The sequence below is a fragment of the Lutzomyia longipalpis genome, chromosome 1 (assembly GCF_024334085.1).
Source record: "Lutzomyia longipalpis isolate SR_M1_2022 chromosome 1, ASM2433408v1".
In the NCBI taxonomy this organism is placed as follows: domain Eukaryota; kingdom Metazoa; phylum Arthropoda; class Insecta; order Diptera; family Psychodidae; genus Lutzomyia; species Lutzomyia longipalpis.
In genome coordinates, this window is record NC_074707.1 from 26324484 (window position 1) to 26349425 (window position 24942).

Below are 24942 nucleotides of genomic sequence, written 5' to 3' on the forward strand. Positions count from 1 at the left end.
TCACACAGGTACAGGTTTGAATATGAGTAGAAATTAAATTCATTTACGATTGAAAAACCGTCTGAATGACTATAAGGAAGATAAAAAGTTGCTAAATATTTCTAAAATTCTAAATATTGAGAACAGTCCTACTGCGCGACTTGACTGTATTTCGGTATACTATGTGAAATCTCACAGGGGGATTTGTACTTTTTTCTTTTCTCGAACAGAGACAGGTACATAATTGTATTTAAGCAAAGACGAAAAGAATCGTAAAGCTCTAATAAGCAGCCTGCAAAGAGAAATATTTTTTGTAGTATTAAAAAAAACTTCAATTACACTTTTTTTCTTTTTTTTTTTAATGAAAACTTACTTTCCTTTGGCGGTAACATTTCCAATTATTCTTTTACTTTCACTCTGAATTTCAAAAATACAAAAAAATGCACATCAACCGGTGCACACAAACCACCTCTTATTCCTTTCATTGCTTGTGAATTATTTAAGACAAAATAAATATTATTTCTTTATGATATAATTTAAGTTATCGTTGATATATCTTATGATACTATTTCCAGTGGGATAATAGCTCCTCGTGGAATATTGTATAAATATGTATGTACATATTTTTTCCTATTTCTAGTGTAAAAATTTCTTTGTGAAACTAGGACACTTTTATCACTCCTATATTGGCGGTCAACTGTCGAAACTTTTAATTTTAATTAGGTAATGTTTTTCTTCCATTTTTTTTTATTATAGCCTTACTGTAATGTAAAAAAATTTCTACGACAAAAATTGCATTTTTTTAATGTGTTAAATTTTAAATACCATGTAAAATACTACTATGTATATAGAATTATTTTTGTGTGATGCAGAAAAAAAATATTACTACTATTTTTTGTTATTATTAATAGTAAAAATTGCATTGAACATACATATTTTATTTCTTTTTTCACCTGCAAATAGTAGGTATATGTATTTAGTTTTTACGATAATTGGAATTTTCATATTTGGATAAGAGTAATATTGTGTTATTGATAAAAATTCGCAAATTTTGAATTCTTCTCATTAATCTAATAGTCAATTTATTCAAACCACAGGAGGAATATTGTGTGCATGCATAGCATTCTGGCAAATAAAAACTTTTATCCCCTACATCCTAAAAGACTCATTTCTTTTATTTTAACGTGCTTTGTAATCTTTCATAGATTATTATTAGTTGATACCCATTTCTCATTAGAGACGTGACCAACTATTTATTTTTATTCTTTACTTAAAAATTATTTTGACTTTTTCTTTTTAATATTATTCGGTAATAAACTCCTTTAATATTTTTTATCACAATCTGTAACTTTAATATTTTTTCTTCGTTTTGTTTTTATATGTGTTTTAGCGACTCTGCAATGATTTTATTTCAATACACATATTTGTTTTAATAACGATTTATTTATTAATGTCAATCAATTTAATATAAAATAGCTGGTAGGTATGCCCATATGTAAGAAATATGCATACTGAATGCATTATATTGACTGTAAATCAAGCTCTAGAAACTAACTTTTATAATATAAATTTATCATCATGATGAGCCAGAGCATGTTTAGAAAACAAAAAATATAATATATAATGATAAAGACTAGAGCCTGATTTCTTCTATGTACCTAAATGTACCCCCTAAAGGAGTCAGGATATTTGCTGTGGAAATCTTTTCTTTCAACATTACATTACATGTCATATAATATATTGGTTTATTTCTTACATAAAGGTGCACTATTAAATAAACAGCGTTACATGTTATAACCGTAACATAATAGTATAGTTCTTAATTTGTATATAATAATCGCTTTTATACAGCACTATGAGCGTAAAATTGATAGTAGTCGATGAATGTGTAAAACATTTGGAGGTGAAAATATGTTGATGTTATGAAAAATAGGTTAATTATTACAAATCTAATCATATCTTGGTGTACTACAGTCGGACCACACATTGAGGCAACTCCAGTAAAGCTTTTTGTTCTGTAAAAATTTTCGAGCAGTGTCTCCTTCTCAACAAAACGATCATACAGCCATTTTGTGAGAGATTCATTCTCTTTTGGAATCTACAGAAGGAAAAAAATGCGATAAAAAGCAATTAGTAATTAAAAACGACACAATCAATAATAACGCATTAGCTAGTTTTAAGTGTTGGTGTACTACAATTAAACGTTTGTTTATAAATTTCAACTATTGGTATAAATCCCAAAATCGGGTAAGCCATTCTCGAGTTATATTTAACCCTTGGAATGCGGAGCGGGGTCGTTGAACGACCCCAGCGCTATATTTCGTGTTATATCTCCATAAATATAAAAGATACCATTCCCATCTTTTGGAAATAAGTTCTTTGGTTATCTGAGGAGGTTGTGTAAAAATTTCAGCTCAATCCGACTACCACAAGAAAAGTTATTAAGGAAAATGTAGAAGAAGGGAATTCAAAAATTGGTGTAACGGCCATGCTGCGGAAAATTTTTTAGAATGAAGTTAGTCACATCATAAATCATATGGTTGAAGGGGGTTAAAGGGTTGTGTTTACTTTTTCACTTTACCTTCTCAGTGTCAGAATTATCGCGAATAAGTGACATAAACAACATAAAACATAATTAAAAACATATAAATGTGCAAAACAATAAAGAATATTCGAGAAATATTGCCATTTATCATGGTGCGGGAAGTGAGGGGAATGCGGGGAAGTAGTGGAAAAAATAGTGGTTGCGGTAAACTTCGTGGCAAATTTCTCACGAAGAAAGTGTGAAAAATGAGTGAAAAATGTTTTTCCCTAATATCTTCTTCTGCGTGTTTCCGGGTGGCGAATTTGTGATGCAAGGGGCAAGAGGACTATATAAGGAATCTATAGGCACTAACCCGACAACTCCAGGTTCTATAGTTTTGGAGAAAATTGGCCTTCTTTTTGGGGTCGTTCAACGACCCCACCTTCGCATTCTACGTAACTACCAAGGCCTCCGCATTCCAAAGGTTAAAAAGGATACTTCCGGCTTTAATTTCCAAGTATAAATATATGTATGTACATTAAAGTCTAGCTGAGGTTACCGTTTTCTAGCTGTAAGACAACAACCAACAGCCATCCATGCTAGAACACATTTTTTCATTATAATTTTTTATTTGTCGAACGTTCTTAACTATAGGGGAGACCGGGGTAAAAATAGTCAATTTGCGTAAATCCTTATCTGCAGGATTCCCCAAGGGCAAGAAAATTTCCTCGATAGGTCATTCTTATGGGAAATTTCCTGGCCTACAACTTTGTCTCAGACCACTTTTCTCTATCTCCACGGGAAATATGAGTTTTCGAGCTTTTCCTAAACCCTTCCGCTTCTGACTTTTTTTAAACGCGGCGGGTAAATATAGTCACCAGTTGGCTAAATAAAGTCGGTCGAATTTTCCGACATTTCCAATGATTTTCCAACTGAGAGATTGATAGTAGTTGATAGCTAAACTTCTCACCTTTTGATCCGCGACAAGGAATTTCACTTTTATATGCACTAAAACAGAGAATTTTGCGATTTTCTCAAACACGCCATTTTGCAACAAATGAATAGAAAATATGCCAAAAATTTCGATCTCCCATATAATTTACATGGGATGACTAGATCTACCCCAAGGGGTATGTTTTGATTCAAAAAATTGTAGAGAAAAATCATTAAAAGTTATTGAAAAATACACCTTGGCAACATTTTCTGCACTAATCCAGCTAGTGAGAAAAATTATCAGATGGGAAAACTGCTGAAGGAAATGTTCGGAAAACGCGTTTTTCTCAATACGCAAAAGTTTGGGAAATGGGCCAAAAATCTATTTTCATTTTTAACTCCTAAAGTACTGATCGGATAACCTCCAAATTACTGTCAAAAATTATAGGTTGCTAGGGCTTTGCACCCTAATTTTTTCCGATTTTTCCGATTTATATTTTGGGAGAAATTGGCATTTGAAAATTCCAAAATGACTATTTTTACCCCGGTCTCCCCTACATATAATAAAGAAAGGCCTGTTTGTTGGTAATCGTCGTTCCTTCTTTTCTATACAAATCCACACCGTTTGATCGATTGCGATGAAAGGTACAGAGGCTCCTTATAACAGGCGGTTTCAGATGGCCGTATTCATTTCCCCCCCAAAGCCCCCCATCAGGTAGCCACATATAAAAGTCATGCATTTTATGCGAATTTTTGAATTTGGCGCCCGAAATGTTGTACGAAAATGATTTCTTCTGTTTACCAATTATCTTTTGGAATTGATAAGTGGTTCTATTCTATTTATAAACTATGACAATATTTTTCTCCCTAAAATTTACGCGAAGCGACAATTTACCTCATGCCTATATAATACAAAGTTTGACTCCAATCTGAAGGTGTTGAGTTTCCGACGAAAAAACACTATTATGGTGCTACATGTTGAAGTCCACTAATCAACAATTAAGTGGTAGGTAAGAGGTAAAGATAATCAGAGTACAATGAATCATCTTAATATATTAAAAAAAAAGTTTGTGTAAACTCCTTCGAAACGACTGCAACGAGTCCCACCCTTCATAATGACATATATAATAAAAATCGTATTTTAAAGTAATTTAAATCAAAGAAATGCATACTAAGAAGAGGATCTATTGTACTCTTGATTATGTTTGCTTACTTTACCTGGTCTACAAAAAAACTGCGCACCCAAATTACAGTTTGAAATAAAAACTTACTTATGATAGAAAATTCGAGTTAACTAGTTTTATAGAGGGGCGCATAAGTTAATGTATGACTTAAGGCTGCTTTACATGCAAAATCATGCATTAATTATGCGCCACCCTGTATATACATAAACAAAAAAATAGATCCTCACCTCTGAATATTGATACAATCTATAGTAGAAGTATGTTTGACATTCATCCCGCAGTCCATGGATAATATTTGGGAGATCAAGAGGTTCACCATTTGGATATGCTATCGTTACATCCAAAACATATTCCAAATATTTATTGCAATTGCTTTCTGAAGATAAATTGCTGCATAATGTATCTAACCAAAAAGGAAAAAAACGCACGATATACATACACTACCCTAAAAAAGTTTCCGGGCAAGCAAAAATGGGGTATTTTTGAAGGCAAATTTCAAGTGGCTATATCTCCGGCTGTGGTCAACCGATTTTCAAAAATTTCTTAGTTTTGAAAAGGTAAATTTCTCACCTTTCCAAAACTGGTAAATTTTTGAAAATCGGTTAACCCGTTATTTATTGGCAACCATTTTGGTAAAGCTAGGAAAAAGCCTATTTTTCACGATTTCACAAATTTTGACTTTGACCTCTTGCATCTCGACCGCCAGTGCACCGATTTTGATGAATAGATAGTCGTTGGAAAGGTAATTTAATTCCCTTTCCAGATCTGCTAAATTTTTGAAAATCGGTCAAGCGGTTCGGTTGTAACAGTCATTCTAGTGAACTATAGTGAAAAAATACACTTTTGACTATATCTCAGCTTAGGGTTGACCGATTTGGACAAACTCGGATTCAAATGGTAGCTAATAATGCCCTCTAACTTTAAAAAAAAATTCATCCCGATCCGTCACGTGGTTCTTTTTTAATATTTTTTTATGTGACCCCCTTATGTTACAAAAAGTGTACCCTAACTTCATTCGCTTCCCAGATTTTTTTATAAGTTACACCTGGCTCAAATTTCATCAGAATTAATAGTAGACATTATCATCTAACTTTAAAAAAAAAATTCACTCAAATCCATCAAGGGGTTCTCCTGAAATGTCAATTTTTGTGAAGCTATGCGCGATTTTTGTCTTTTACCTGTTATACCCCCCCTCCCCCCCACTAAATCATGACTCAAATTGTATTTAAAATATTTGTATAAACATCCTTGACCTTCTTTTATATTGTTATGTCAATGGGATTTGATTCTAAATAAAAATAATGAATTCCTAACTTGAAATCTGCTAATACTCATATTGTGGCTCTTGAGGTTGGTAATATTAAGATTTTGGGCGAAAAATCGTAAATTTTTTTTTTCATTAAATGGGGATAACAAATCAAAATAAGGTCCAGGATATCTTTACTAACATTTTTAAGACGATTTAACAAGGATTTGAGTCAAATCACGCTCAAGAGCTGATGGATTGCTCAAGTCAAATTGACAACTTTTAACGCAAAAATGGGTCATAGCTTCACAAAAATTGACATTACAGGAGAACCCCTTGATGGATTTGAGTGAAATTTTTTTTAAAAGTTAGATGATAATGTCTACTATTAATTCTGATGAAATTTGAGCCAGGTGTAACTTATAAAAAAATCTGGGAAGCGAATGAAGTTAGGGTACACTTTTTGTAACATAAGGGGGTCACATAAAAAAACATTAAAAAAGAACCACGTGACGGATCGGGATGAATTTTTTTTTAAAGTTAGAGGGCATTATTAGCTACCATTTGAATCCGAGTTTGTCCAAATCGGTCAACCCTAAGCTGAGATATAGTCAAAAGTGTATTTTTTCACTATAGTTCACTAGAATGACTGTTACAACCGAACCGCTTGACCGATTTTCAAAAATTTAGCAGATCTGGAAAGGGAATTAAATTACCTTTCCAACGACTATCTATTCATCAAAATCGGTGCACTGGCGGCCGAGATGCAAGAGGTCAAAGTCAAAATTTGTGAAATCGTGAAAAATAGGCTTTTTCCTAGCTTTACCAAAATGGCTGCCAATAAATAACGGGTTAATCGATTTTCAAAAATTTACCAGTTTTGGAAAGGTGAGAAATTTACCTTTTCAAAACTAATAAATTTTTGAAAATCGGTTGACCACAGCCGGAGATATAGCCACTTGAAATGTGCCTTCAAAAATACCCCATTTTTGCTTGCCCGGAAACTTTTTTAGGGTAGTGTATATATTTTTTTAAATCTGTTGATTAGTCTAGTTCTTTTATGAGACGGAATTATGAGAAGAAGACCGTTTTCAGTTTTATGTTATTATTTTTATATATATTTTTATATGCGATGTTTAGAGACCATTTATATCTCTCAGGGCTCCAACAGGGGGCAGTGTAACATTTTTTCTGTTCTTTCAGCATTAAAATATTTTGGAAGAAAAACGAGTACTTATCTTCAAAATAAGCACAGCTTAAGTGTACTCACTGAAATGCAAACTCGTCTAATCGAGCTCAAATTTGGGATCCCTATTCACTACATTCCAATAAACGTATACGCCAAAATTCTGTCGATAATAGAATTTAATAATAATAGTGTGGTTTCCTATAACGAGGGATTTGAGATCATTAAAGAAATATTGAATTGTTCAATTGTGCGATTAATTAAAACAAGGGTTAGACTCAAAAGATATGCAAATCATTAGAAGACTGGAACGATTAATGAATCATCTTTGAGGATATGAAGCTCACCCCCGTCATTGTCTGTTTAATTTTAATATTAGGGGAGACCGGGGCTAATAAAGTCACTTAAGGGTTTGGAAAAAGCCTAAAATTCATATTTCCTAGCTAGACAGAAAAAAATAATCTGAGAACGAGTTGTAGGGCAGTGAATTTCCTAAAGAAATGAGCTAAACATTTCGCTTTATCTGTTTGGGAAATATGTTATTTTGAGCTTTTTCTAAACCTTTAAGTGACTTTTTTAACCCCGGTCTCCCCTACCTATTTGTAATATACAATGTTGGCTGAAACTACTTAAGAAAATAGTTATTTTACACCCTAGTTGAGTTTTATTTATGTAATTATTAATATAAGAAAACTGATGGAAAACTAAAAAAGGTTTTCTTTCCATTGCTTCCGTCTTATTTATCATTGATTACCAAAAAAAAAAAATTAATTCATAAATTGATATTAATTTTTTTCTCAAATATTAATTTGAAAATCAAATCTTTCAATATCACTCACCTTGATTAGTTTCTTTGCTGTTACTATTTGTAATATCACCATTTACATATGCTTTTATTCCACTGTTGTTGTTTCCACACCTATTACTATCACCATCAAACACATCCATTATAGCTCTCAGGGCTCCAACACGAGGCAGTGTAACATTTTTTAGAATAGGCAAATTATTGTGACGTGCATATCTTAAAAAAAAATAATAACAAAAATATTTCCACAATCCATTGTATCTACCATAAATTTATTTTTAACTTACCGCTGACTAATTTCTCTGCGTTTCCTGAGGAATCCCCCTTCTGGAAAAAGAACCATCCATTTACGATCCCTAGGAATGTATGATTCAATTAAATGCTGCTTTAGCAAATCTATCGACTTTTCTCGATTTGCTTTTCCCTAAAAAGACATTGTTTAAATTAATTTTCAAATTTTTAAACACAGACTGATTTTCATTGAATTATATTTTGCAGCTGAACTTAATGCTTTCAAACTATAAACTAAGAAAGTAAAAAGAACACTTTCTCAAAAAAATCAAAAAGGACGGAGTAACGTATATATGAAAAAAAAAATACTTTTTAGAATCCTAACAGATAACAGATTTATGAAGTATGTAGAGAAAATGATCTACCATAAAGTTTTACTTACAGACGCAATGAAGAAGTCTTGATGTATTAAACTAACGATGCCAAAATTTGTATACTTGAAAAGTCTATCCATAATCCACATAACGTTAGGCAAAATTTGTGATTTTGCATTAAATGCCGCCATCATAAGCGGCACATCTGCTGTACTTTGATGATTAGCCAAAACGAGTGTCCTTTTATTCTTACATGGTGTAATATTGTCACCCAGTTCTACTATGTCATAGCCAGCAGTGTATGACCACATTGAAACAATAGCAAGGAGCCAGTGAAAGAGAATGCCCTCGATTCTATAGTAGAGTCTAGGATGACACTGCCGTAATGGCAAAAGGAGTACCATCCACACCACATACGTGGGAATACAATAGATATTGTTTGCAATGATGAAAACAAAACGAAATACAGCTCGTGGATATTTCGCGAGTTTGCTGAAAAGATGTAAGAGAACAAAAATTACAACAATATTGATAAAAATAAAAAAATCTAAGCCTTGTGAACCTACCCAATATCACTGATTATCATTTTCGTCGATTCTTAATAATGTTCTGAAATTTCGTAGAACTCCTAACGCGATATTTTCCGGGTTAATTTTTCAATGCTAATGTTTTGGCGATATATGTTTTATTAAAACATTCGTCTGATGTGTGTCCTTCACGTAAAAAACGTTGAAAATATGTGATAGTATCATATCTCACTTGACCCAAACTCTCACTGCATGAAGAAAAAAAAAGGTTCAATTAGTATAATGAAATATCAATTTATTGGGGAATTTAATTTTTTCTAAAAAAAAACAATAAACATCATTTTCTTAAAACTATAGAAATTACAAATGAAATTTTTATTTCTCATTTTTATAGTAACATGGCAAAGGCTAAAAAACAGTAAATAAAAAAAAAGGTAGTGGAAAATGTTGAAAATTAAGTATGATCTCTATTATGCAGTCTCACAGCAATTATTATACTCCTTACTTTTCTCACTGTAGCACTGTTTTGCGACCTTGTGCCCACTCAACTTTGCATTCAAACTTAATATAAGTCTTATCTCGTTATCATTTTTTCCTGGATACTGATTTCACATTACACAACTTCTAAACATAGGGTGATTGTGCATTCAATCTAGAGCCACATGACTGTATTTGTGAGGCACCATTCAATTTAACATTGTAAAAAAAATTCTTAGATCTTCGAGGCTAATAAGAGAATCTAAATCTAAAGGGGAAACTATCCAAATTCAAGAGTACAAAACCCGATCTGACGACTTTTTATTTTAGGATGAATACAGAAGTTGTGCTTAGCAGAAATAGTCATGATTGTTTTTTTTTTCTTATTTGTTAATTATTTAAATGTATGATTTATATTATAGTAGTAAGTACAGTAACAAGGGAATTTGAAATTCAGTTCTTACTTGTTGAAAGGCCAGACAGATAAAGGGTTTTTTAATTCTAAAGAATATGACAAAATGCTTTATCTAATCATCATCCTTCCTCTATCTGCTCTAACTCACTTCTCCCTCCCTCTAATTCTATAATATCTGGTCCTATTATGGAATAATTTAATTATGAATAGCAAATATTCAAAAATAACAATTTTAGTGATTTTAAAACACTTTAAATTTCGGAGATCTTTCCTTATGATATCCGGGACTAAACGTGTTGATGGCTTTTGCTTTACGTACATTCATTTATGTTTAAAGGGTTTAAAGTGTAACAAATATCATGATACGTTACGTTACGTTACGTTAATTGAGGTTCGGAGACTTTCATCTCCTGTGCACTGCGGCCAATCATGATAAGATTTTATCCTCTATCAGAATATTGAAAATTTTCTTAACGAAAATATCTGTAAATCGATTTATTAGAAAACAAAGTAAATGAAATGAAAACAAACACATATGTACCAAGTTATAGCAAAATTTGGGAATTAATTTCAAGGATTCTCAATGGTCGCCAGCTACATTGACTGCATGATATCTTTTTTCGTCAATCAGCCCAATGAATCATTGATATTTAAATGTGTGGAAGATATGGGATGGAATAATAAAACGGACTAGACATATTAAATATTTAATAATTTTTTTCCACTCACTTCACCCATTCAAGGTTTTATTTCTCCCTCCCAATTTCGGTGCAACCCACAAAATTTAGTGCCTTGCATACAAAATTTGTATTTAAATTTTTAATGGAGAATTCTGATCGATACCTCACCTCAAAAGAAGTGCGTTTAACAAATGAAGCGCAATCAAAGTAATCTTTATTTACTTTTTGACATCAAATAATATAAATACCAAAAACATCAGACGATGCGTGCCCACCCGGCAAACTAAGCCCACCAAATCGTAACTTTAGCAATGTGTAACCCAATTGTCGCCTAATGAACAGATAACACAATTAACTTACGCAGTGTACTTTTTTCACTGCATTTTTTCAGCAAATTTTCGTCTTTTGTGTCGATTAAATAAAATGCACGCACATTAAATTTATGGAGGCACTGACTGACGTCACTCTGGCATATCTGACTTCTCGTATCTATTCGTACTTACTCGTAACATCAGCTGACATATCGCCACACATAAAAAAAAGGAAAATTCTTAACACTTGATGAACCAACTTTTGGCAGAACGTGGACAACAAAATTGATAATTTTTACCAGCTGATAAAAGATACTCAATATGTAATTAACAAAGGACTGTATACTGATCGAGGATATAAAGTTTCACTACTTTATTTTATAATATAAAATTACATATAAGATATACATATAATTCTTAATCTTACTTCAAGCATTTCTGCGCTTGATTAATTAATTAAGAAAACTAACACTGAAAAAATATTCGAAGAATAATCAATGCAAAATTGTCAACTCAAACTACAATTTTACATAATTATTTATTCTACTGAATTCATTTATTATTTAGTCATTTTCTGCAGAAAAGAGTCCACATTTATGATTTAGGAAACTTCATTAGGAAATATGGAGGCAGAAAAAAAAACTTTCGGGTTTTTCTTTCTGCTATTTTAGAAAATTCCATACATAGATAATAAAAATGTAGATAAGATATAAAATTTTAAGAATTTTAAGATTCGAAGCAGTTACAATTTTTTCCACCAAGTGTTAAATAACTGATGCAACCGACGTCCTAAAATATCCACCTACCGTCAGTTTTAAGTAATAATTTGACATTATAGCCACTGTAGCTTCAAAATAGACATTTTTTCTGTAAATTTTCACAAGAAGTTGTAATCCTTTTTCGGATGAGTGAGACAGTTGAAGATGTAGTGATCGAGGAGGGAGAAAAGTGGGGCTTCCCTCTCAAAGAGATCTATCGGCTTTCACTTAAATTTTACAAAGGTATGTATAACAGTGCATTTCTATGTTCCTTGCTGGATAAAAAAAATCATCTTTTTTTTTTTAGAAAAACTCGGGAAAGCGGTCTACATTAGTTATGAGGACAATTTAAAACTTGTGGCTTTCACACAGCAAGCAACACATGGGCCTCTTGACTTCCAGAACACTCCGCCGGTTGGTGTTTTGGATGTAATTGGACGCGATAGACGCCTGGCTTGGCAGCAACTTGGACAAATTGGTCGAGGTCATGCAATGCAAGGATTTATCGATCTTCTGGACCGTCTTTGCCCTACGTTCAAACCATACGTTGAAGCTATTCGCAAAGACAAGGAGGAGAAAGTGAAGCAAGCTGAGCAAGAGATGCAACTCGAACGAGACCGTCAAGAATTAGAACGATTGAAGGTAGAGGAACAAAAAAAAATTGATGATGAGAAAAATCGTGCAGAGCAGCAAAAGCGGCAGCTACAGAATATGCTCAATCAGCAGACTTTTCATCAATTCAAAGCTTATGCTGAAAAACAATTTCCGGGAAATCCAGATCAGCAGGCCCATCTCATACGTCAGCTTCAAAATGAGCATTATCATCAATATATGCAGCAACTACAAGTTCAAGTCACGCCCGAGGGCATAAACAAAATCCAAACTAAAGTATGTAGCACGGAAAATTCTCTTGAAAGGGCTGAATTAGCCACGGAAGCAGAAGAGAATCAATACCAAAGTGAAAATGAGGAATCATTTGAGTATCCAGTAATAAGTCGAGCTAGTATGTGGACAAGATCCGACTTAAAAGCATTCAAAGCAGAAGTTTCTGCCGGATCAGGAGATGGAGTAATTAGAGTTGGGCATGGTGACACAGTGACAGTGAGTATATACGCTAACATTTTACACAAAACTAACTAAAGCTAAAGGAATCATCTTTGTATTATATTTTTTATATTATGTACTATGTGCGTGCACGTCTCCTTTATACATTTTTACTCTGAAAGATTAATGAACCATTTCTACTTTCTTACCTTTATTGCATCTAGTGCTGATAGCTCCCTAAGAGCTCTATATTAATTAAATGCGGCTAAAACTTTACATAGAAACACTGCACGTCATGTTTAGATAATTGAGATGATCGAAAGATTTTCTAAAAAAAAAGTAAAAATTTAGCTTTTTTTCTTAGGGGTCTTAAAAAAAGGTCTATGAGTATTTTGAGGCCACTGTCGATCTCAAATATCTAATTATGCTGTGCAGAGGCGATTATCAGTAACCAAAGCTTTCTTTATTATATAGAACATTGTTGTGCAAAGGACGATAATTAATTGACGTGTTGATCTTTTGGAAAATACCTGCCAGCTATAAATACATTCCTTTCCATAAACTTTTAAAAAGTTTTAAAAAACTTTTGAAAAGAGTTAGGGGAGACCGGGGCTAATAGAGTCACTTAAGGGTTTGGAAAAAAGCTTAAAATATCATATTTCCTAGCTAGATAGAACAAAATGATCTGAGAAAAAATTGTAGGGCGGTAAATTTCCTAAAGAAATGAGCTATACATTTCGTTTTATCCGTTTGGGAAATATGATATTTTGAGCTTTTTATAAACCCTTAAGTGACTTTTTTAACCCCGGTCTCCCCTATATACCATTTAATTTCATATTCAATCTTTTAGGTCCGTGTTCCTACACATGAGGGTGGGTCTTGCTTATTCTGGGAATTCTGCACAGACAACTATGATATCGGCTTTGGAGTATACTTCGAATGGGGAAAATCCTACACATCCGAAGTTTCTGTGCATATAAGCGAGAGCGACGACGAGGAAGATCTTGGAGAGGATGAGGAAGATCTCGAATCATCTGACATTGCTACAGTAGATGACTTAGAGTCAGGTCCATTGCAGACAACAATCCCATCGTCTCTTCAAAATAAACCACCAGTCTCTATTATTGTTCCCATTTATCGTAGAGATTGTCAAAATGAGGTTTACGCTGGTTCACATGTTTATCCCGGAGATGGGGTGTACCTCCTCAAATTCGACAATTCTTATAGTTTATGGCGATCTAAGACCCTATATTATCGAGTTTTTTACACTCGATAAACTTTCCTGTATGACACACTACTCAACACACTTATATATGTATATATAACTAATACATAATTTAGGTATACCTATCTAAAAAAAATTAATGTTAAACACTGAGAGTGTAATGAAAATTGATATAATAAATGTATATCAAGGTGACATAAATTATATGTTTCAGTGATATAAACTAAAACATGATTATCTGGATCTTAAAACGAATAGAAAATAACGAAATAATAATCTTCAACTTCGATATCGCTTGAGAATTTTTTTAATGTGTCAAAATATTTATACGATTGATAGGTAGGTGATACTCCAAAGACTAAAAAAATTCTTTCAGTCGAATGAGCCTATATAACATATATTGACACGTATGATGCAATGAAGGCATAAGAGGTAGGTTTAGATCGATTTGACCACCAGAAAAAAGTTATTTAACAAAAATGTAAGATGGGAATTTAAAAATTAGTTCTCAATTTCATTGTAGACCCAAAATTTAATTATTTTATTTTCCCAAATTTTACTTAATTCTACTGATTCTACTATTTTTCCAACTAAAAATTGTTAAAAACATTTTTTTTAAGGCTTTACGGCCCCAGCCTTTTCAAGCTACAATGGCTAACATAAAAATTAAAAATAATTTCCAAATCTTTCTCGGGGTTGGGCATCCCCCTGTTCAAATGATGAGCTTAAGGTTATGATGAGTATATGACAAGACTTCCGAAGACATTTCCCTCAACTTATTTTCATGTGAAAAATTTTTTAATGGGTCGATCACATGACAAGATTCCCGTGACCATAAATTTGTTTATAAAAGTTTTGTAAATAGAAGCAATGAAAAATCCGTGAAGAATGAGTTTTAAGACCTCCGATCTGGATAACAGGTAAGCTAGGCATGCGATTTAATATATTGAAAAATAATGTTACGCAATTTTGGATTTCTTGGCTCCAAACAATGCGTCCCGCGGAACAAAAGGTCATTTCTATAAATTGCACACAATTCATTCGGTTTTGTTTGCATTCTGCCCCAAGAAAATTTTAAGTTAAATGCCTTATCTTTTTTTTTAGCGGTGCTGATGGAGAAAATGACCTTATTAGTTTGGTTGATGAGAATTCAATTGGTAAGAAAAAATATGGTTACTTTCGGACATGTTAGTAAATTATGGTAAAATATACCTACTCTTCTGCATTGTAATTCTTTCCGGATATAGCGTCACAGGATACACTCAATACATCAGATGAGAATATTCGGTACACATCTGTAAAAACCGAGAATGGTCAGTTTTATTTTATTTGACGATAAAAGAAGAAATGCTAACCTTTCATCTGTGATTCTTTTTCATTCTAGGATTGATTACGTATCGACTAGTCAGCCTTGGAGAATCTGAATCTAATCTCCAAAGCACAGTAACAACGGCTGCTGTAAACACCTCCAATATGTCACAGCCATGTAAGAAATCAGACAATTTTTGGAAAAGGCAGTGTTCAAACGCAACTAACGCAAACATTTTCATCACTTTCTTTCCAGGTCAGGTATACGTTATTGGAAGTCCATCGAATATATTCCAAACACAACGCAATACTCCAGCAAAGTCCGAGGTTGTTGTTTCTCCTGTAATACAGCACTCAAATGTTAGAAAGGTGGGTAAATATAATTCCAAATAAACAACAATCCGCTTTCTGTGATATATAGAAGAAATCGCCATTTCTACACAGCAGCCAAGATAGACCTTTGAAAAAGGGCAGCTTCTAAATATTTTATCAAAATTTTTAGAAAATTTGTCATATAAAAGCTATTAAACAAGAGATTTTAGTGTATGAAGCTATAAATATCTTAACGCAACATAAATTTTGTTATTATAACATTATGCGCATTGCATATGCAGGCCATATCAAAAAACTCTAAGCAATAGATAAAGCATTATTAACTCGCTGTTTTGTAGATCTTCATTAAAATATATACTGATCGCTGATGAAGGGGGGGTAAATAAGGGACGAGAGCTACCAAAAAATGTATCCTTTATAGCCAACTCTCTAAAGGTATTCTTGTTTTAAAAAATAGTTCATTGTAAAACACGGAAAAACCTATTCAAATAATCAAAGAATCTGAACTCTGCATCCATTCATGCAACTCATAAATTGCTAAGTCTATCTTAAAAGCTGAAATCTTAATATATAAAGCTGAAAAGTCTGTTTTTTTTTTGTCTGTTTGTCTGTGGCACATGAACTTCTCCGAAACGGCTGGGCCATTCTTGATGTTTGAAATGGGGGTAGAGGGGGTCAATACGAGTTGCAAGCGCTATATGGGATTCCACCCCAACCCCCCTTTATAGCGCCTCCACATTTTAAATTTTTTTTCGGGGTACCGTATTCATCCCCCTACTAAAATACGCCCCCTTTTATAGTTTAAAATTTAGTTTGCTCATAGGTGATTGGGGTCTCGGGTTGACTAAGTGATGGTCACGTTATTTTGGAAACTCGGGGACTTTCAAGAGCGATTTTCAAACCAATTTTTAAACCAAAATTTTGAAATCTGCTTGCACTCTTGTTAAATGGCCAAATACTGATAAGAATTCAGTATTTTTGATTTAGAAAATAAATTTTTGTGCTCAAAAAATTTATTTGAAATTCTCACATTTTGGCCATTTTGTTCCTGTAGAGTTTCCAAAATAACGTGACCATCCCTTAGTTTAATATAATAAATAAAAATATTTAATGATAATAATAAAATGATCTTTATTATAACCACTACAAACGAATGTTTAAAGGATATACATAGGGGAGACCGGGGTTAAAAAAGTCACTTAAGGGTTTAGAAAAAGCTCAAAATATCATATTTCCCAAACAGATAAAGCGAAATGTATTGCTCAATTCTTTAGGAAATTTACTGCCCTACAACTCTTTCTCAGATCATTTTGTTCTATCTAGCTAGGAAATATGATATTTTAAGCTTTTTCCAAACCCTTAAGTGACTTTATTAGCCCCGCCCTCCCCTAAATATTCAAGATTATATAATTAAAATATATCACTAAATAACGAATAAAACAACTCAGGATAATATTTTACGTTTTGGTGAAACGGGTTAAGTCGGTTAAACCTATTATATAACCCTTTACTTTTTGTACTTGAAAAAGTTTATATTTATTTCCTGAATTATTGCAGAGAGATGAACGACGACGAGCAACACACAATGAAGTTGAGAGGCGTCGACGAGACAAAATTAATAATTGGATACTAAAGTTGAGCAAAATTATCCCACCAGATCCGACTGAAGTTCCACGCAGTGGGTGTGGCAATCTAGAAGGACAATCTAAAGGCGGTATTCTAGCCAAAGCTTGCGAATACATCATTGAACTGAAAGAAGCTAATTCTAGGTAAACGCTTAAAAATATATATTCTTCGTTTTGTCCCTTACAATTTTTTAAAATTTTAATTGAAGCCTCAAGGAATTTCAAACGGAACTTAAGAGGTTAATTGCAGAAAACAGAATGCTGCGGGAGAAGAACGAATCACTAGCTAAAGATAATGAAATGCTGCAAAAACAAATAAGTAACATTAAGGACGGCAAAAATCCTTCAGCTTCATAGCGAATCTTTGACAGCCTTTTTTTTCAAATATTTTTTATCACTAAAGAGAAGTTATGATTATTTTTCAATCAAGTTATTCTCAGTTTTTTTTAAGTTTTTATTTTCTTACAGCTCCCTATAATATGATTTTTTTTTAAATAAGGGCGAAAAAAATACGTCAGTTATATAACTAGAACATTAGAAATTTTTATTTTAATATTAATGACATGTTTTTTTAGTTTCTTTATATCGGGTCATCTTATATTTTGATAGACCAAAAATCCACATGAAAAAAAATTAAATGTATGATGAAAAGCAGTCTACATAAATATAAGATGACCTTAATATGTACAATGCGACGCTCCCGAAGATTACGAACCATACTCCTGAGTTAAAAGATAGGAATATGGTTCATAATCATCGGGCGCGTCGAATGATAAGAAATACTTGCCTTTCGGATAAGTGTTTTAATTTGAATAAATGCTAGAATTTTATTCTATAAATATATAATTACAGAATAAATAGGTTTATTCAAATAAATTGAATTGTTTATTCATGATTCAAAGTTGACGTCGAAAAAGAAATGTTCGGTATCAAAAGTTCAGTGATAAGGATGCTTGTCACGATGAATTTTGGCTTCAGTTTACATATTCCCATGTGATTTAAAATTCTATGACTGTATAAATAAATTTTAACATTTTATGCAAACATAGAACGAGCTATAAATTGTAGGTCATATGTATTATGTATTCTTTCAGTTTTACCAGGTATATATGCCTCAAAAAATCTGATTGATGAAGTACAAATCCACATCAACGAATATGCGGATGTACTACTGTCGCGCATTAAAAAAAATAGTGTAAAGAGTACATCCGATGTACTGGACATAAGCCATCGGTCAGAAAACCATCTTTGCTATAAGATAGTCATCATGGGAAAATTCAAATATTTCCATGGAACTCAGGAAAAATTATCTCCCAAAAATTCACCGTTTTACCCCAGGTTCCCCTATACCGTCAAACAATAGAAGTAGACGCGCCCAAAGATTATGAACCATACTACAACGAGTATGGTTTATAATCTCCGGGCGTCTCGAAGTTCACACAGTACACACTTTTTCATGGTGCCAGACGTTCCAATTGATTTTCAAACGTTTTGCTCTAACAATATTTTTGACATGATGTTCTTTTTTTTTTTGAAATGCGAAGTCCTCGTGGTCTATGGTGTACATTAGAGTGAAGTGAAGCATCCATTTTTTTGTTGGTTCATTGTTCTTATCATTCGCTTCAATGAGCTTAATTGGACATGGTAGCATTAGTTCTCTACGTTTTTTATATAAAAGCTATATAATAATTTTTTGTGACACTACGCTCACTACTAATGTCATGAAAGCTATTGCTTAGAGTGCAACAGAGAGATTCTGACACAGCTGTTGAGAGCACGAGAGAGCGAGCTGAAAGGAGTAGATTTCCGTGGTGACAATTCGTGGTTGTTATGACTTGATTTTGCTCCATCAAAAGATTGATGTGATGAAAATTGCTCAAAGAGTCCATAAGAATCGTAGGCATTTGTGTACCTCGATTATTGTTTCTTCCATTAAATTTTAGGAATGCAGTGTTACTGACTGACTAGTGCTATTATATTTTTAAAAAGAAATTGTGCTACGCAAAAATTAAAACAGCTAACTCGCGATGCCAATGAATGATAAAAAAATGGCACCAGATCCAATTCAAAGTTCAGAAACTCTTATTATTTCGGATTCTGAATCTAATTCAGAACGATCCATTGTATCTTTGAGGTCTACTAGCAACACGAGACGGGCCCCCATGTTTGATGCACTCAAGGATTTGTGTGTGAACAATATAAACTTCTTTAAGCATGACGATTCCGAGATGGGTTTGCGCCTCCATGGTGCGTTTTTAGCGCTAGTTGACCATATAGATAAGGCTCGGCCACTCGTGGACCAGATCAGCGAATTTGCTCATGAGTATGACTTCGATATTAATACTCCTGGAAATGGGTACAGAAGCTTCATCAAAGTTATCGATTGTTGCATAATGCATAGCATCAAAACATGTCGCACCGTACTTGAAGGTCGTACTTCTATACTCTTCCGCAAGACCCTTTATACAAAGTAAGAAAATGAATTCCATCTGTTTTCAACTTTATCTTGCAATCCCTTTCTCTTATCATTTTTTTAAAGGGAAATCGAAGCGTGTAGTCACCTCCTGGCTAGTCTTTGTATCCTTCTTGACCACCTTATGATCCTACGAACTTGGAGTTCAGAGGGAAGTCTCTTCAGTGACCACACAGCCGAAGAACTGCTTTCTCACGGTGGGGCCATTAATCAATATTGTTTCTATGGACGTTGCCTTGGATTTCAAGTATGTAATCTGTTTTTGAGAAAATTAATCTATGTGTCAATAACAACTGAAGTTCAATACTAAACAAAGTATTTTATTTGATATAATGTCACAAAGAGAATCTCGCACCACAGTCCAGCATTTAACTAATAGCTGAACTGTGCTCGCACAATATAGGATGGTCAAGATAACATGGACCGCTTTTGTAGGTTTACCCCATAAGAACGGTTCATCTTATCTTGACCATCCTATATATTCAAGTGCAATGTTAAGGGCATGTATAAATATACATACATAAATAGGTACTTTAGCGACCCATATGCAAAGGGTTAAAACAAAAATTTGTGAAATGGCTGATAAAAGTATCTTATACATAGGTTTACCAAAATGCTGGGGGCTTGGGTTGACTAGTATAAAATATTATTTGAAGATATTTATCACAGAATCTACTCAATTAAAAAAAATTAAATAATTTAGATCTGCATACTTTTCAAATATGTATCTATGCCACATATGCTTTTAATTGTGAGTGATTTTCTTTTCTTGTTTAGTTCCATGAGAGCATTCGTGGTGCCCTTAAAGTTGTACTAAGCTGCATGGCTGGATTTTCAGAGGGATACTACTCACAAGGCAATCGTCTGTCTAAAACTACAAGCTCCATGTGGACGAGCGGCAAATTCCTTCTTGATCCAGAACTACGTGCTCGGCGTGTAGTTAATTTGTCGCAGAATTCCGATGTACATTTCTGCAAAGCTTTCTGGTTCTTAGCTGAATCTGAAATTATGTATAGCGTCCCAAGTGTGATAGGAACTGCAATTAAAGTGAATAAAGTCGTAAGAATTCCACCTGAAACTCTGAAGCTACTAAAATCCGCAGGAGATGGTTTTGTAGAAATCCCAATTCCATTAAGCCATCTAGGGCCAGGACCAGTGACTGCTCGTCTCTTAAGTTACAATTTCCGCCAGGGAATGGTTAGTATCAAAAATTTTTGTGTGGTATATCATATATGAATTGTGATATATTATATGAATTAAATGATTTTGCTTTTAGATGGGTGAGAGAAGTCATAGATGCAGTTCAGCATTGCCACCATCCAAGGGCTTGATAATTCACTGTCATGGTGGTGGATTTGTTGCTCAAAGCTCAAAATCCCATGAGCTCTACTTGCGAGACTGGGCATACACTTTAAATGTTCCAATTTTGTCAATTGATTACAGCCTGGCACCAGCTGCTCCCTTTCCACGTGCCTTAGAAGAAGTATTTTATGCATATTGTTGGGCCCTCAATAATTGTGAATACCTTGGAACGACAGGTATATTCCCGCCTAGTATACAAGCTCTTATAAGCTAGATAATGATTAATATCTTTATGATCTGCTCTAGATGCCACATTCCTTCTATCTCTTCATTCATATTTTTCTTATTTTTTTTATATTGCAGGAGAAAAGATAATCCTTGCCGGTGATTCAGCAGGAGCTAATTTGAATTTAAGCTGTACGCTAAAGTGCATTGAATTCGGAATAAGAAAGCCTGATGGTGTTTTACTGATGTATTGTCCCGTACTTGTGAGCTTTGTAGTTAGTCCAGCACGTCTTTTGTGCTTGATGGATCCACTATTACCATTTAGCTTTATGATGAGTTGCCTCAAAGCGTATACATGCCCTAATGAGGAAGACAATGGAAAGATTGAGCGAAATCGTCGTCGTGTTACCCAACTTCTTAACATCAGTAAATGTACTTCTCCCATTGAAACTTCATCAAGTGTTACAATCACACCAAAAGAATCCAAGATTGTTAATATGCAAAAAACATCAGATTCTGACTCAACAAATCGAATGGATGCTACGGTTATGGCACACAATGGTATAGAAACTTCAAAAATAGTGACTAATAGTGATGATCAGATCTCAGATCTATCACTGGATGCCTCGTCGTGGGATAAATTGTCTGAAACGGACTTACAAAATACTTCAGCCCCCTTCAAAAGCCCTATGAGTGATACACTTAGTGATACAATGGCCTCAGCATCACTACGAAGTCACACGGTGGAAAATACAGAGGTGCCAAGCCCAGATGAAAGCAATGGAATATCATTTGAAGAAGATTCCCAACCAATAACCATCCATAAACCATCACAAAATGGATATGAACATGAATTTACCGAAAAGTTCAATGCGGATGTTACCAATGTGGTGAAAAAAAGTCAATCTTCTCATCACTATGTTAATAACTTTATTGAAAGGTGAGTCGAAATGATGCCAAACATTCAAATATTGATAAGATTAAGATTGTTTTCATAATTAGTTAGTAAAACACATTCGTATACAACAAATCGTCGAGAAGTCTTACCCTCTCAGATTAAATTCAAAATTTATAGGTAATAAGGGAACGTGGCCCAATTCGGACCCCCAAAGTTCCGCGCAAAATGAGAAAAATGGTATAAAATAATAAGCAACATTCTTAAATTTGGTACCATATTAAAGCTCATTTAATGCTTTCTTTTAATTCCAATAATTTTCTACATATAGTTTTATTAGTATTAAGTAACAGTGGATTGAAAAAAGCTTTAAGATGTCCGAATTGGTCCACGTTCCCCTACCCACGATTAGATATTTCGATATTTCACATTACGAAAATAATGGAGAGACCTTTTCCTCCGGCCAGTCTGAACACCAGATATATTGTAATCTGAAGTTCCATCAAAGGAATGTAAAACCTATCCCCCCTTCTATATTTTTGCTGTATTGTCTTTATCTATCTACATCCACATTTCTATTAAAAACTTTAAACTAGAAGTCTCTGTCTTACAGTTTTCAGGCTATGAGAAAAAATTTGTCGCATCGGTCAATAAACCGGTTGAAATACATATTTTAGGATAACCATTTTTGTAACCTTCAATATCCATATGTGTTTATGCCACATATTCGATTTCAAAAATCTTAATATGTATTAACTAACACTGACTTTATCTAACAATAAGTGTTTTTTTTTGTAATATTCATATTATTTAAAATTATCAGTTAATTAATTAATCTTTCTTCTCATTGTTACAATAGATACACCCTTGATAAGGAAAATGAAGAGGTGAATAGGATAGAATGCGTATCACGAACTATCTCAGAAGACAACATAATTTTCGAAGTGGGAAAGGACACTTTAAGTGTAGATTTTCTCAGAGAAGGGTAACTATATTTTGCACCTTTCAGTGCATACTCGTAAGCTTCCAATAAATAAATTCTGCTTTAAGAACAATCCCTTGAACCAGCTTTCAGAATATAGCCACTAAATTGTTTAGCGTTGTTAGCAGCCCGATAAGTTACATGCTAAATTCCAGACACGCTTCTCCATCTGGCAAACGCAATTTCGATTCGCTTCAAGCAAAGAGTCCATCTGAGGAATTCATCTTTCAAGTACCGAAAGATCCCTACATTTCACCCTACTTTGCCACAGACTCTGTATTAAAAGAGATGCCACCAATTAAAATAATCGTAAGTAAAGAAGATAAAGTATCACATAGCATAGAATTTCGTCAACCCTTTACTTTTACAGACACTGGAGATGGATCCCTGCCTCGATGATTGTGTGATGTTTGCAAAAAGACTCAAAACAATTGGAAATCCTGTTGAACTGGACATACTAGAAGGATTGCCACATGGTTTTCTTAACTTTACCGCTCTTTCTAAAGATGCCGCCCAAGGATCAAAGCTCTGCATTAAGCGAATAGCTGAGTTAATGGATATGAAAGTACCTGTCGATAAGACAAAATCTTGTTGTTAAATACCTCTTATATAACTCATGATACTCACGATTGTTACCATATTACATTATATATAATATACTCAGATTCACATTTCCTTTTGCCCATTGCCTTATCTTTGTTTGTTACAAAAGAGTACAAGAAATTACAATAACGATGCATTAAAGCTCTGGGTTAAAAATAATTTAGTGTCACAAGCACTATTAATCAAAAAAAAACTATATGGGGCCAAATAAATTAATAGAACAATATCATCATTTTGTTGCTTTAAGTTTTAATATACATTTTAGAGCCAAAAAAGGCCGATTCTAAGATCGGACTGAGACTTCTTATTTCTTTCTGTCTTATATTGTTGCTTATCACCTGTTACGCCTTTTAGTTTAAATAAGGTTATCATTTTCCTTTTAGCCTTCTATGTAAGTAGTAACAGATAGACACTCTGGTTAAAAGTTTTTTATAACTAAAAAATTTAATTTTTCGACATAAAAAAATACAGGATCATCACAACGAGTCATTTTGGAATATCGTAAATCATCTTCTCTTTTACACATAGGGGTTTCTTTCTTTTTTTACAATTGAAATTTTCAGTTTTGTTGTCCTTTTGATTCTGTGAGTCATTAATTTAACTTTTCTATCCTTATATTTAAGGATCAAAAAGATTAATTAATGACTACATAATGCCTTGGCATAAGATAAGGTTTAAATTATAAGCAACAGGGAGCTTAAAAAATTTGCCTAACATTATGTGAACTCAAAAAAATATCCCTTATTATCCCCAAGTTCACATTATTGGTTTTTTTTTATTTATTACAGATAAGAACGGTCAACACATTTTCAATGATAGAATGGGTCAATACTAGTCAATCAAAGTGTTGTTTTAGTGTTATTTTGTTGTTACAATTTATCTTGGTTGAATTGCCAGTAATAGTGTTGCAATTTGTATCTAAATTAATTAGTGGTCATATATAAACTCTGGCTTAATAGATCTGACTGAGGTAAAGGGTGGAAATTAAAATAAATGGGTTATGAAAAATCGTTTCGCAACTTAGAAATTATAATTAATTTTAAAGGTCTTAAAGATATCTCCCAGGTAACGCCTACTTGACTGATTATCTCCAACTCAACAATAGATAAATTTTATCTACTGAAAAGATACTTCCACAAACAACACACCTTTGAGCTTTAAGTATAGATTTATAAAATCTATACTTAAAGATTTGAGATCATATGCAATACTATGCTATTGTAACTTTTTGCACCTTCGTTAATCCACAGAGCTTTTTTTTTTTGTGTACTCTAATTAAACACTCACGAGCACTGTC

At 33.3% G+C, this 24942-nt stretch overlaps 5 protein-coding genes across 13 annotated transcripts in view; 4 read left to right on the forward strand and 1 right to left on the reverse strand.

Annotated features, from left to right (window-relative positions):
- Positions 1-24942, forward strand: part of LOC129797536 (REST corepressor) — a 303631-nt gene that overhangs the window by 80188 nt on the left and 198501 nt on the right. The gene's annotated exons all lie outside the window — the stretch shown is intronic.
- Positions 1-24942, forward strand: part of LOC129797503 (V-type proton ATPase catalytic subunit A) — a 96231-nt gene that overhangs the window by 63025 nt on the left and 8264 nt on the right. The gene's annotated exons all lie outside the window — the stretch shown is intronic.
- On the reverse strand, positions 315-15189 carry LOC129797613 (acyl-CoA:lysophosphatidylglycerol acyltransferase 1-like). 5 transcript variants are annotated; one of them, XM_055840377.1, is made up of 7 exons: positions 15116-15189; positions 9029-9237; positions 8531-8954; positions 8145-8281; positions 7892-8073; positions 4848-5023; positions 315-2077 (listed from the first exon to the last, which is right to left on the reverse strand). In XM_055840377.1, exons 2-7 carry the CDS (start codon positions 9046-9048, stop codon positions 1823-1825), a joined length of 1194 nt encoding a protein of 397 aa, XP_055696352.1. In that variant the 5' UTR covers positions 9049-9237; positions 15116-15189; the 3' UTR covers positions 315-1822. The 5 variants fall into 5 exon arrangements, with proteins under 5 accessions (XP_055696352.1, XP_055696348.1, XP_055696350.1 ...); XM_055840373.1 differs by lacking the exon at positions 15116-15189 and adding an exon at positions 10922-11057; XM_055840375.1 differs by lacking the exon at positions 15116-15189 and adding an exon at positions 10730-11013.
- LOC129797592 (Golgi resident protein GCP60) lies at positions 11670-14100 on the forward strand. Its single transcript, XM_055840338.1, has 3 exons — positions 11670-11873; positions 11938-12731; positions 13525-14100. Exons 1-3 carry the CDS (start codon positions 11777-11779, stop codon positions 13948-13950), a joined length of 1317 nt encoding a protein of 438 aa, XP_055696313.1. The 5' UTR covers positions 11670-11776; the 3' UTR covers positions 13951-14100.
- LOC129797446 (hormone-sensitive lipase-like) lies at positions 14683-23871 on the forward strand. 5 transcript variants are annotated; one of them, XM_055840008.1, is made up of 14 exons: positions 14684-14819; positions 15004-15056; positions 15147-15212; positions 15284-15385; positions 15464-15576; positions 17098-17309; positions 19300-19635; positions 19705-19885; positions 20416-20835; positions 20915-21176; positions 21304-22105; positions 22920-23045; positions 23129-23351; positions 23413-23871. In XM_055840008.1, exons 1-14 carry the CDS (start codon positions 14788-14790, stop codon positions 23638-23640), a joined length of 3156 nt encoding a protein of 1051 aa, XP_055695983.1. In that variant the 5' UTR covers positions 14684-14787; the 3' UTR covers positions 23641-23871. The 5 variants fall into 5 exon arrangements, with proteins under 5 accessions (XP_055695985.1, XP_055695983.1, XP_055695984.1 ...); XM_055840009.1 differs by having other exon boundaries at positions 14686-14819; positions 23198-23351; XM_055840010.1 differs by lacking the exon at positions 23413-23871 and having other exon boundaries at positions 14683-14819; positions 23111-23216.